General features: G+C 39.2%; 2 protein-coding genes across 2 annotated transcripts; one reads left to right on the top strand and one right to left on the bottom strand.

Annotated features, from left to right (window-relative positions):
* The first annotated feature begins 4,266 nt into the window (after window positions 1–4,266).
* Window positions 4,267–6,092, top strand: LOC140931926 (uncharacterized). The gene is made up of 3 exons (XM_073381616.1): window positions 4,267–4,603; window positions 4,780–5,249; window positions 5,574–6,092. Exons 1-3 carry the CDS (start codon window positions 4,267–4,269, stop codon window positions 6,090–6,092), a joined length of 1,326 nt encoding a protein of 441 aa, XP_073237717.1.
* Window positions 6,093–6,929: 837 nt separating this feature from the next.
* On the bottom strand, window positions 6,930–7,565 carry LOC140931925 (uncharacterized). The gene has a single exon (XM_073381615.1). The coding sequence runs from the start codon at window positions 7,563–7,565 to the stop codon at window positions 6,930–6,932; it is 636 nt and encodes a 211-aa protein (XP_073237716.1).
* Between the last annotated feature and the right edge of the window lie 6,602 nt (window positions 7,566–14,167).

The following is a 14,167-nucleotide window of genomic DNA, read 5'->3' as shown; positions in this document are numbered from 1 at the left end:
ATTTGCAGTATTGCCTCTTCTAAAATGCCCATGTCGGCCGTTAAGTTTGCAGAGATTCTGTTATGGGGGTTAAATGACTTCTGATTGAGAGCCCTTTTGGCACCCTTCCATATATGACTTGTAATTGTCTTTCATTTAGATGTTTCAGAATCTCTTCTTAAAGTCATTTATTATCCATGGCACAACAGCCACTACATGATGATGTAATTCAAGTTTACTGCGTCCATTTCTTCCATGCTGGTAGACAGCTGTGCGACTTTGTATAAATCATAGCCTTTAAAGAGCCCTCCTGAATCTAAAACGGAAGAGAAATTTGCCATTCGCCAAAACTTGTTACTGCCCATTTGTTCTTATATTTGGATGACGAGGGAATAGCTTTTTTGACTAATTCGCGTTCTTCGTAAACTGATGATGGTGACTCCTACTAGTATTATTGATAGAGATGACATGGAAATATGTATTGGCGAGGATCAAGACCTTCAAAGATGTGAACACAACTCTGTCCACTGTGTAAGAGCAAGCTACATGGAGCATTCATCTGAGTACATGCCAGGCCTTAATGCTGTTCCACCAGCAGAAGGATGTGATGATTTTTCAGAAGAGGATGAGCCAACCATAGAACAGATCACCAATGATGCAATTGTTTATGCAATATTTCAAGCCCTTGATTGTATTGATAAGATGGGTGGCTCACTGAATAACCTTGCACACCTTTTAACAATGGCAAGGGTGCTCTATTGCAAAGGAGCTAGACTTGATCCAGATGATCAAGGTGTTCTTCTGTAATGGCCCAAGGGCTGGAGTGATGCAAAGAAAGTTCTGGATGATGTTGGCTACACTGATGCTAAGGAATACCTTATTTGCTTGAATGAATCTCATCCCGGTCACTGGGACATTTTAGAAAGCTGTCATGCTGAGCACCGTCACTGTGGAGAAAAGGGATCAATTCGGTACTATTATTTGGGTCTGGAAACAAAGGTGAGACTTTGGACATCAGATTGGTCTATGTGCTAGAGAATAACTGCTCATTGGAGGGAAAAAGGGCACTGGTTCAGAAGAGATGAAGGATGGCATATCAGGAAAGAGCTGTGGGATGGTGACCGGTTCTGTGAGATTTCATGGTTTTTTGACCCGGAATCCCATTGGTGTCTGCCAGTAAGGTGTACAAAGGAAGGCTGCAGTAACATCATAAGTGGTGAAACTGTTGAATCCTTGCAAGAACTTGATGATGGTAGAAAAGAGGTTACCTGTGATGAGTGTCACTATTCTTTTACATTCACCCCCAGTTATGCCAGTGGAGACCCAAGAAATCTTGTATTAATGGGTAAAAGTGACACATTTTAGCACATCAGCTGCATGGTCATATAATTACACAGGTTAAGACAATAATAATGATGATAATGATGATAAATTTAATTATTATTAAGCTTACTTTTAAAGAATGAAAACCTGAGATTTTTAAGTGCCTATACACTCTTCGCCGAAATAGGTGTAATGAATAATTTCAAAATTTGTTTCTACTCACTAGGTCACTGGGGTGGTTTCCAGCCATTTGGTTCAGGCAGAAAAAGTACTGGTTAGTTGTTCCCTTGAATACAAAGCATTGATACTGATTTCATGGAAAAATCGTGCAAATTTGTGATGGATGATTTTCAATCTAGGGATCATGCTGCTTTTGGTGGTCTAGTGGTCTGTGCATTAGTAAAAGGTCATCCTAAAACATGTTCAACCTTTATGGTACAGGATCAGTATATACAGATTAATAGAAGCTGGTTCAAGAAGAAATTCGAAGAGGAAATTAGACCAATGATGGACCTGTTTTTTTAAAGTTGCCAGTAAAAGATTTGTTGTTTCTTACTTTAGGTAGAAGGCATAAGTCAATAACCATTCCTCACCTAATATGGCAGAAATTTCTAAATCAGGTACCAGAAAAACGTGAAATTTTAGTTGAAGTGGTTGCATCGAAGATGAAATTCTCTTTGAATGTTGTTTATTTGCCCTAGGCAGCTGGTGAATGGTTTGGAACCATTTTGATGATAAGACTATGTTATGTTTTCAAACAGCATATTGATGGTCTTTCCTTAGCTGAAAGTGCGTATTGATTCATTGTTCTAACAGATTGTTTTTATTGGTGTTTATTTATTATTTATTTTACTTTCAGGTGCTATAGAGGTGGGCATTGCAACAATGTCAAAACTGGATAGATCAAATGCAGCTGAAATCTACACTGTAGGTTTTGTTCCATCTTATTCACTGCCAGACAGGAGACCAAATTCTCTGGATCCATTTCTTTACCCTCTCGTGGCAGATTTGGAAAAGGCCTTTATTGAAGGTGCTTAGAAATACACCCTTCTTCACTTAGTAACATGATGATTATATAGTGAAAGTCAAGGGAGGTTTTGTCAGTTATATTTGAATTGATATTATTTTATACAATATTGCTGTGATGCCCAGAAACCACCGGCCTTATATTACAGGGGCGTTGCCTACATCTTGTATTGTGAATGTTATATCAGCCCCATAAATTGCATTGGTGAATACACAAACATTTTTCTGTGACCTGATGGTATTTTTCTCTTTTAGGTATCAATGTCAACTACAACTGAGAGCTTCACTGTTTTCATCCTGGAATCATAAATATTCGGCTTCTCCTTTTGCTTTGGACTGGGGACCATCCTGCTCAATGTGAAATGTGCAAATCTAAAGGTGCAGGAGGAAAGAAAGGTCGCAGGATATGCAAACTCATAGGTTAGTGGAACTGTTAGGTAAACTTGAAACCAAAGAGCAGCTTAAGAATGCTTTTCATTCTCATTACTTAACTACGGCAAGGCATGTACCCCCACTAATTTCTGCACTTATTTCACCCTTTCATCGGGTGATACAAGGTGACATACGTGTTTTCTGCTGTAACAAAAAAAAAGAAATAGTCAGAAAGGTTGGGCTGCAAAACCAAATTATATAAAGTTATGTTGATATACCATTTGACAGACCTTCTTTGTTACTTAGGTTCATCAGCATCTCTGATACAAAAAGGTTAAAACAACTGAAAACTTGCTAAACATCTACCTCAGAGGGACTAACAATGACTGTCTAAACATGCTAAATATTTAAACTGTCACTGAGATTGTATTTTGATAATAAAATATCATTGATATAATGTATCTTATCTTAACAAATGAAATGTATTATGTGTAGGAAAGTACTTGGAAGCCCAGAAGCATTACTACTACCCAGGTTTCAGGGAACAGTTCCGATCTCCTCCTGAGAAAAGGGACGTTGCTGAGGAATTTCCACTCATGTTTGAAATTGAACGAGAAGAACGAGTGACTGTTAGAGAAAGGAGGTCCAGAGAAAGTGGCTTCTTGGGAGTATCTCTTCTACACCGTCTCCACAGGCTCTACAAATTTGATGTCATAAAGGACCTAGTTTTTGATGTCATGCACCTGGTGCCTCTAAACCTTGTGAAAAGGAGGTTTGAGTATTTTCTCTCTAATTCCTTGCTGGATACAGAGCGACTTCAACCTGCCCTGGAAAAGATACCATGGACGCAAGGTACAATGTTCATTCAAATCCTTGTTTGATGTTGCTGCTCTAACAATATTCCTCTCATTTACCAATCATTTAAATTTACATCAATTTATTCTAGTTTATTCGAAAGAAACAACTGATATACTTTGATAAAAATAAAATATCAATGATATAATTTGCCTGCTTGTAAGTGTACTGCCAATACATGTAAGCTGTGGTCACTTTTTTATATATTGGTTCGCTCTGGCTAACTTTTTCTTCCTGACTACTTCTTTTAGATAGCAACAGTCATGTGTCAGTGTCTTGTTTGCATGGTCACATTTAAACCTCCTTGCTCTTTAAAGTTGTATTTTATGTTTTTTTTTTTGTCAGATGGTCTGACAAAATATCAGTCTTTGGAAACAGCAACAGTTATTATACTGTAACTTTCAGAAGTACACTCATCTGGCCAATCTGACAAAAAAAACTGATACAGAGGTCTTCAAACCATTTTTTATCAATTAGTTACTTGGTGGTATTTTTTCTTCAGAGCACAGGTCAAGTGGGCTCCCACTGGACATATCAGAATGAAATTCTGGAAAGGTAATTATCTCTCAAACCATTCCTGTTTGATTGGGAGTGGGTAATGGAAGACACACCAGACCTTAACCAAGTTTCTGTAGCATAAAGCTATTGAGAGTATTACTACTCCTCCCTGAATGAGATGCTAGTTTCCTTGTACATGTAGGGATACTCAGTATGTTGCTGCTACCCATTTTATACGCCTTGGTGAAGAGAGAGAAAGTGGGGCAAAGTTTCTTGTCTATAGAAACAACAGAACAGCAGAGATGGCATATTTGTCTAAATGTCATTGGTCTCCCTAGGGATACTGTTGAGTCACTTGTAACTAGGCGTCAGAATTTGACGAGGAAAGAATTTAAACGTATCCTAGAATCTGAAGCACATCCTTGTAAACGTTTTTTAGAAAAGCCAGTGGATCATGGCCATAATCTAAGATCTTGTAAGACTAACCCAGCGCACCTCAGAATACCTGTATCACGCACTGTTAGGCACAAACAATCATTTATTCCTAGAGGTACTAATCTTAACTTAATTTGATATGTATATATAATATGTAGTGTTTTGAATTTTTATTGTAATATTACCGTAATTCTTATCGCCAAAGGTAATAAATAAAGGTTATTATTATATGATTGTGCTTACTGTATAGAGCTGCTTTTACTGATGTAATATTTTTTTGTCTTGTTTCAGGCGAGGAATTTCAGAAAATAGGTTTCCCAGCCTCTGAGTTTGTTTTTGAAGGACTGTTAAGCCCCAGTGATGCAGACATTTGGGCACCTCTTCCCAGAATAGTTGAGTTTATATTCAACTGTGGCCTTCATGGCTGGACAATCGAAATGATTGAAAATTTTAGGCGGCTCTGTTGGAGGTACTGCATACTTGTTGAGAAGGCTTATGGAGATTCTGAGTGTGTCATAACATTGCACTCTCTTACACATGTACCAGAGGACATAATGAAGTTTGGATCACCAGACAACTATTATTGCTTTCAGTATGAGAGAGTAGTTGGCCGCTATGTAAAACAAACAAGCAACAAAAACGGTGTTGAAAAGACCTTTGCTAGAAAGGAGTCACAAAGGGAGTTTATCAAAGTTTGGTCACAACAAGACAAGTTAAATGCTCTGACCTCAAAGCAAACAGGGACGTTTGATCAAAGAAAGGTGATCTGCACGTCCTTTTTATCACATTTAAATAATGCGGTTGTTTGATCTACATAGACTGAAAGTCACCCTGGTGGAGCTGTATACCTCGACCTCGAGCATACTGGACAGAAGCACTGACTACCTAGGTAGTTGGGGACTCCAAGTGAATTTTAGACTTACGTACTACTACCATAAATGTTATTATAATTACATTTTGTTTGCAGAGGCATGTCTGTGTGTGTGTTGGCAGGGGAACAACTGCAGATAACATTGTTGTAAAAAAAATATTATTAAAAAGTGTAGTCCACTTCTGATTGCTCTTTAATTTTGTGTACCTTCCAGATGGTCGCTTCCTCTTTGCAAGCAGCAAGGAATCTTGTCAAAAAGTGTGAATTTGGTAGAGACGCCACAAGAGCTACTAATGGGGTGCTCATTGGAAGGGGCGAGACATCTGTTATTTTGAGAGATGAAGAACCTAACATTGAAGCCTGCTTATTTACCAACTTTGAAATTCGAGAAATACCTTATCAAGCAGTAAGGTACAAGAGTGCATATCTGCCATTGCACAATGTTGATGGTGGAGGAACTGTGTATAAAACTAGGAATGAAGTCATTTTACCGCAAGCTGGCCATGAAATAGTCGTGAAGATTATCCACTTTTATCTTCTGTGTGATGAAACCCACCAAATTTCTGTTGCTATAGTGGACAGATATAAGAGCAGTGAAGACAGCAATGGTGCTACATTGAGACATCCCCTGAGTGATGGGATCATTGTTCAACCATCCGAGACTAATTTTTGTTTCCTTTTGAGAGACATTAACAGGAAAGTAATGCTTTACCCTTATCGACTATTTAGCTAAAAATCGTAAAAAAAATCGAGCAATAACACTTTTTCTAATATTCGTACTAAATATTTCTAACCTTCCACGTTTGGAATGACCATCCATTGCAGTTCGATAAAAAAAATCGGGGAAACATTTTAATTGCCCAAATATAATCTTGCTTTATTCAAAAATTTAATTTTAAACTTCGCGTACATTCATCCCTAAGGTAGAAAGTTAGGCATGTTTAGGTCTCCTAGAGAGATATATTGCCAATCAAAAATATGCTCAGAACTGACCTTTGACCCAGGCTTTAAATCTCCTGAACCAAACGGTCAATACTGACTTCATTGACACTCCCTCGAACACCTTTTCCAAAAAACGCCTCCCTTGCAATGCTCAGTTTCTCTAACAAACGGACTCTGTCTAACAATCACATTTTAATTTGATTACGTCTACATGATAGGTGGGTGACCCACCGGATGTTAGTTCACTTATTTGGTGTCCCCCACCTCTTTTTAGTAATGTTTGATCTTGCCTTAATAATAATAATAATAATAATAATGATAATAATAATAATAATAACATGTTTAAACAGGATGACCATTTCAGTTATAAAAACTGCTATCAATATGGGTCCTGTATAAAAATAAATGAATAAAAAAAACATTAATTATATATGAAACTGGGATACATTACATAATTATAATCAACGAAAAAAAGTAGCCTCCTAATGAATAAAACTACATACAATCATTAAAAAGGGTAGCCCCCTTATAAAAAAAAGGCCCTCTTAGTCAACTCGAGATTGACTTTATCAATAGATAACCTATCCTTAGACCTAGTGTCATAGTCATGAATATTATAAGTTCGCCGTCAAAAATAATCTGAGAAATAACTTGTAGCTTGTCCATCAAGACAATTCTTGACAAGTTTGACGATATGTTTCTCTGTTCTCGTCTTAAGAGGGTCCCAACCAAGACTGGAAGCCGTATCTTGAGTGGACAAATGCACCGTCTTTAGCACTATCCTAGCAGCACGTCTCTGCAGGCGTCCCAATTCTTCGTCATTTCCTTTACCACAGCCATGAAAAACAGCACAACAGTTTTCCAAATTTGGTAATATCATCGATTTACACAATCGGTTCGATGCTTTAGTTGTTAATGATGATCTAATTCTTGAGAACATCCCCAGTGTTTTAGAAACTTTCTTCTTCACATAGTCAATATGCAAATTAAAGGAAAGACTGTTGTCCAAAACTACGCCTAGATACTTAAAGGAATCACAGTGTTTCACAGATTCTCCTCCAAACGTTATATGAGCCCCATTGATGTCTTGGCGACATAGTCTCTGGTGGATGCCAAAAACCATGAATTCAGTCTTCTTTAAATTGAGAATCAGTTTATTTGTAGACAGCCACTCAGACAGATTAATCAGTTCCAAATTTAACTGTAACTCAATTTCCGATATTAGTGGAGCCAAGAAAAAGATAACTGTGTCATCAGCATACATCATAACTTTACAGACATCAACACAGGAAGGTAGATCATTGATATACAACGTAAATAAAACCGGACCAAGGATACTCCCTTGAGGCTCAGTCTTGGACAAGACTCAGCGGGATTTGGATGGTGTTATTCTATTGCAAGCCATAATCAACCATAATTACCACTCTAAGGATCCCAGAAACCAATCATCTGAGGCTCTTTTCTCTTTAGGGTTTGCATGGAGAAGCAAACATTCGCAAACAGCGTGTATTATAGGGGATTCAGAAATACATATCTTCTGTCTTACATTGCACTGCAGCCAGGCAGCCAGATAAACACAGGCTCTCTTTCCAAAGCAACAAGACTCTTAGTTCATGATCAGCAGCCCTGATTAAGGGTGGGTTTCCACTGTAGTGTAATTTCACATGGGTACATAACTAAAAAGTACAAAGTACGCGATATGTGGAAAACACTTTTTCGGGGAGGCAAAGAAAGTAAACTGCAGTAAAATATAATCATAACCTGTTTTTATTTTTACCTTGAAAAAGCTGTGCTTATTGATTTTGCCAAGGCGAAACATGTTAACATAATCTGAGATTAGGCCAAGTAGACCCTTCGATTGCACCTTTAAAAAACCGTGCAGGGTACTGGCTAATTTTCTTTCTTTCAGTCGCATCAAAAAACGAACTTTTATGATTTTTTTAACCATTTACCTAGCCTAATTTTAATACCAAGAAGGTCGAGAAAATTATACTATCCTTAAACAATAAAAATAAAAATAAGAGTTAAAAGAAAGAAGAAAGAAAGAAGTCACATCTCATTTATTCCTTGAAGAAAAAAAAACCCAACTAATTCGCCCTAAAAAGTTCTTAATACACTGTATAATCCCTAAAGCTGGCTACTAAAACAGGTAAAAAGTTGGCCATGATGTTATCCAATCCTCGCCATGCCTCCACATTCTGTCGCTTAAATACAACTGGAAGTCTTCTATAGGGATGCCTCTTCTCTCCTTTATGGGTCCTTTTAAACTGTTCCAGGCAGGCTCTGCCTCCTGTGTATGAACACCAGTTGTTGGGTCTACGAAGTTCTGACTATGGACAACCATGTGATGCTGGGCAACGTGGGTTGGCAAATGCCGTTCTAGGTTTCTGTAAGCTCTCCTGTCATCGCTGTAGACAATGCTGCCTGGTCAAAGGCACCTCTCTAATATGGGCTATAACGGAGCACGATCTGTTTTGGGAACTATCTGGAAGTATTCAGGTGGCTGAATTGTTCAACAACTATTTTGTTCACATCGTTGATGATGTGCAGGACATTAAAGAACACAACTTTGGAAACGATTTCAGTGCACACCCCAGCATTCGAGCAATTGCGGAGGAAAACAGAAGAAAGAACGCCATACATAATTTTAATTTTAAATACACCAATAAGACCCAGGTTCAAAAACTACTATCAAACATCAACGCACGCAAGGCCTGTGGACACGACACCATAACTCCGCGGCTTCCTAAGGAATCCGCTTCCGCGATATCTGGTCCACTAGCAGAGTCAATGAATGAATCGATCAAACAATGCAAATATCCTTCTTGATGGAAAATGGGGCAGGTAACACCTCTTTTCAAGAAAAATGATGAATTGAGTAAAGACAATTATCGACCCGTTACTGTTTTACCGACCCTAAATAATGTTTTTGAGAAACTTCTTGCTTCTCAACTAGACCAGTTCTATTCTGAAATATTGTCTCCCTACATCTCAGCTTATAGGAGACACTAGCTGTGAAACCTCGCTAATGAGGTTAACAGAAGATTGGCAACGTAGTCTGGATAATAAACAAATTGTTGCAGTGATATCAATGGATTTATGTAAGGCTTTTGACACGATACCCCATGGACTCTTGCTGGCCAAGCTGAAGGCTTATGGTGTTAACAGTAAAAGTTGTATGCTTCTTAAAGATTACTTACATGGTAGGATGCAGCGGGTGAAAGTAGGTGATACAAGTTCTGATTGGCAAGAAGTCAGGTGAGGAGTACCTCAAGAAAGTGTTCTTGGTCCAATGTTTTTTAATATTTTCATAAATTATTTATTCCTACAAATTAAAACTGTAGGTTATTTTTGTCGAGATCCAGGTAGGCAATTTTTAAATTAATTTAAGCATAAGTCTTTCAATTTATCGATTTTAACTTTACAATAAAATCTTGCTGTCAACATGTATTGACTCACTACACACAGCTGAATAAAAGGAAACCTGTAATTAATTTTCGTTCTTCTTTTGAGGTATAAATGTAAGATTTCCGGTAAAACAAACGTTAACTACACGTGGGATAGCAACATGCATATTTTGCGTGACAGTTATAAGCTTACTTTAATATTGGTCAACTTCTCTCTCGGAAAGCTGATTCCTTTCACTCCACTGCCTATACTAGTGTTCCATGAAACTGTGCCAAGTAGCCTCTTATTATCAAGTATCAATTATTATTTTTTGAGTCTGGATTGTATGAAATTATACACGATATATTCACATTGATTGTTTGGGTGACACTGTTTAAATACACTGTAGCTCAGTGTGTTTGAGGTCTAGTATTGGACAGAATGAAGCCAGTACAATCAAATTGAGGTTGAACAGCTTATGTAGCAAAATAATACTGTTTTAAAATTTTGTATCCTTTGTGAAATAAGACTACAATATTAGAGCCTGTTGAACATTAACAGTTTAAAGCTGTAAAGCCAGTCTCGCCCTTATGGTCTGATGGCTGCTGTATATTTATGCGTAAACGCTAAATGTCAAATCCTGTGAGCAGGCAATGTATTGGTTTTCGATTATATTTCCTTGTCCTTCGGTCCTGACAGCCCAACCTTGTCAGCTAGTCAGCAACGACAGTGAGAGAAAGGACATAACCAGCTGGCTAGGTCTTGTTACTGTACTGTACTCTAACACTTACATGAATATAATCATTTGCTTACTATCTCTTGCTTGCTTACTGGCAAATGCCTACCTACATTCTTGTCTAAGGTCAGGTCTAGTGCATATGAATATATAAAAACAACTAGCAAACAACCAGGCGTGTAAATGCCCGAAACAGCAGAGCCTATTTGCACATATACTTTCATCAGTCCTTATAGCATTTTCCTGACACATGGCAATTACAGAACTTGAGAAACAACCACAAATAATTTTCCAGGGCTGTCATTAACATTCCTAATTGCTCGGTAAAGAGGGAATCAAACGGCTGGGCATATTGTTTGGTTGTATTTTGTCCACTAATCAAGTCTACCTGTATTCCTATTTTGAACTGCACGTTAATGAGTCTTTTGCAAACGAGAATATGTAGATTGTATTATTTGGCTGCCAATATTTTGCCAGTTTGGAACTTCTTTGGTTGGCAAGTGTAATACGAAAATTTAGTTTCAAAAACACATAGAACGTTTGTCTGCTGCTAACAAGAAATGTACAAACTCTGTCTTCAGGGATAGACTGAAATCGGTAATTTTACTGAAAGTAAGTACTTCTTTTTATAAAAACATGCAAAAAACCCACAAGGCTTCTTTTTGACTCAATGAGTCATGAGGCAAGTTATGACTTAGAAGCAATCACAATAGTAATTAGGGTTTGACAACAGTGTAAAGTGTTAAATTCTGACAATAGTGTTGAGGGTTAAGTAGTGAATGTAGTTAGTGATTATGGTTACTCAGCGACTATAGTTATTAGGGTTAACTTCCTATCTTTCTCCATATGTTATTAATTTTTTAAGAGTGTCTTGAAATCTCAACAGGATTTAATCATTTATAACAAACAACGTGATGTACATAGTCCGCCATTAGGCAAGAGCACATGGTAAAACTACGTCCTAATGCGCATGTCGCTAGCGTTACTAAGCAACATCGAGACATCTCCCCTTTTTTTTTAAAAAAAAAGAAAAATACAACAAAAATGAACTGGTTGAATACAATGCTTAAGCATGTTCTGAAATCTAATCAAAGAGAGTCCTAGGCATATGTTGACCTATGGAAAAAACAATAACGACTGTCCAATAGTCAACAAAATCAACAGTTCTAAATGTCCTCTCTATAACGAATAGGTTTCCTAACAAGTCTACCACTTGAGGTTCTCTGTTCTGGAATCGCGTTCTGATCGCTTTCGTCAGGACTGGCGTTGCTGCTTCCGGGAACGTTGGTGTCCTCCACTTGGACGACCTTGGGAGTAGGCTGACTGTTGATATCCGGAATTTGGGACTCGTCCCCTGCTGCGTCATAACGAGTGGGTGTAGGGATCTTTCTAAGATGCCTACGATTCCTTTGCAATCTTTTACCACCAGTGTCTATGATGTATGACCTGGGACTTTGGTGTTCACTAACGACCTTAGCTTCTGTGGTCCACTGCTTCTCCTTATCCAGCTTGGTTCTGACCCAGTCTCCAGGCTGTAGCTTTGGTAATTCTCTCGAGCCATTCCTTTTGTCAAAGGACTCCTTGTAGCCCTGTTTGGCTTTGACATCAGCTCTTTTGACTGCTGAATGGTTTGGAAGCTTTGGCTCTAAAACTTTGGTCAGTGTTGGAAGTGTAGTACGTATCAGCCTTCCCATGATCAGCTCTGATGGTGTCTTTCCAGTTGCCCTATAGGCCATAAGAGCAAGGAGTGGATCCTCCTGTTTCAGAATCCGCTTAGCGATTCGCACGCCACTTTCTGCAGTACCATTTGCTTGGGGATGATACGGGCTTGATGTGGTGTGCTTGAATCCATACTTTGCTTTGAACTCATCAAACTGTAGTGACTTGAACTGTGTGCCATTGTCACTCAGTTCCTCCGGAATGCCCCATCTTGCAAACACTGACTTCAGCGTTTGGATGACAACTTGGCTTGTTGTCTCAACTAGGCTTAATATCTCGATGAACCTTGAATAATAGTCCATCACTACTAGGTATTTCTGACCGGCTAGCTCAAACAAATCAGTAGACACCTTCTGCCATGGCCTATCAGGTAGGTCTGTGGTCATCAGTGGTTCCTTTCTTTGTGATGGTTGGTTTTCCTGACAGAATTGGCATGACTCCACCTTTGTCTTGATCTCCTTAGAAATACCCAGCCACCACACGGAAAGGTTAGCACGTTCACGGCACTTTGTTATACCCTGGTGACCTGTGTGAATGCGATCCAGTATCTCCTCTCTCATGTCTGCAGGGATCACTATGCGATCATCATATGTTAATAAACCGTTGCTCATTGACAAGTGTCCACGAGAATCGAAGAACTCTCGTATCTCGAGGGGGACTTTTTCCACATGGGCTGGCCACCCCACCATTGTGAATTCCATCACTTTCAGGAGCTGGACATCCTTTGCACTTGCTTCTCTGATTCTCTTAAGCTGATCACTTGTGGCTGGCCTTGTAGATTCAACCAAGTCTACAAATGCCTGCACGTCTTCTATTGTGTCGGGTTCCTGTTCTAACTTACAAGGGCTTCTTGACAGAGTATCTGCCACCACCATCTGCTTGCCAGGTACATGTTCTGCCTGAGGATTGAACCGCATAAGGCGCATTAGAAGCCTTTGGCATCTTAGTGGTGTTTTATCAAGATCTCTCTGGTTGATCAGTGGTACCAGTGGTTTGTGATCTGTCAAGAGCTGGAAACTTGGAAGCCCTACTAGATAACGTGAGAGCCTCTCACATGTCCACACTGCTGCCAGGCACTCTTTCTCAATTTGAGCATATCTGACTTCAGTCTCTGTGAGTGTTCTACTGCAAAAACTGACTGGGCGGAGCTGGTCACTGTGACCTTGCATCAGAACCCCACCAATTCCATAGCTACTAGCATCTGCACAAACAACAGTGGGCTTCTTAGGATCATAGAATGCTAACACTGTGTTACTTGAAATCATTTCTTTGACCTTGGTAAATGCAGTTTACTGGGAAGGTCCCCAAGTCCAAGTTGTATCTGACTTTAATAGTTCGCTCATTGGACGCATCACTGAAGCAAGGTTGGGAATAAACCTCCCGAGGTAGTTAATCATGCCAATCAGTCTGCGTAGTTCTGTCACATTGGTTGGTGCTTCGAGGTCTGTTATTGCCTTCACCTTCTCCGGGTCTGGACTTACCCCTCGGCACTGAGAACATGTCCAAAGTATGTTAGCTTGTTTTTCTTGATCTCACACTTCGCTTTGTTCAGTTTCAGTCCTGACTCCTTGATAACTTCAAACGTGTTCTGTAAGTTCTCATCATGTTCTTCTGCAGACTTCCCGTACACAATAATGTCATCCATAATTGCTTCACAACCTTCTCTGTTCTTTAACAGATCACTCATTAGAGACTGGAAAATTTCTGGAGCAGACGTGATTCCAAATGGAAGTCTTTTAAAACAGAACCTACCAAATGGAGTCATAAACGTGGTCAACTTGGCGCTATCTGGATGTAGGGGGATCTGCCAAAATCCACTGGACGCATCAAGTTTGGAGAAGTACTGGGCACCGGCGAGTTTGGGCGCGATATCTTCCAAGGTAGGCAGTACAAACCTGGAGCGCTTCACTGCACTATTCAGCCTTCTTAGATCGACACAGATCCTGAGCTTACCATTACTTTTCTGTACTGGTACCATGGGCGCACACCATTCTGTCGGCTCTGTTACCCTTTCGATGATACCA

The sequence above is a fragment of the Porites lutea genome, chromosome 3 (genome assembly GCF_958299795.1).
Source record: "Porites lutea chromosome 3, jaPorLute2.1, whole genome shotgun sequence".
NCBI classification, from domain to species: domain Eukaryota; kingdom Metazoa; phylum Cnidaria; class Anthozoa; order Scleractinia; family Poritidae; genus Porites; species Porites lutea.
Note: the sequence above shows the minus strand (reverse complement) of the source record. Positions and strands in the feature narration are given on the sequence as shown.

Coding starts and splice junctions, on each gene's coding strand:
- LOC140931926 (XM_073381616.1), top strand. CDS start 4,267: ATGTTGCTGCTACCCATTTTATACGCCTTGGTGAAGAGAGAGAAAGTG. Junction 4,604..4,779: donor ACAATCATTTATTCCTAGAG/GTACTAATCTTA, acceptor GTCTTGTTTCAG/GCGAGGAATTTCAGAAAATA. Junction 5,250..5,573: donor GGACGTTTGATCAAAGAAAG/GTGATCTGCACG, acceptor TGTACCTTCCAG/ATGGTCGCTTCCTCTTTGCA.
- LOC140931925 (XM_073381615.1), bottom strand. CDS start 7,565: ATGTATGCTGATGACACAGTTATCTTTTTCTTGGCTCCACTAATATCG.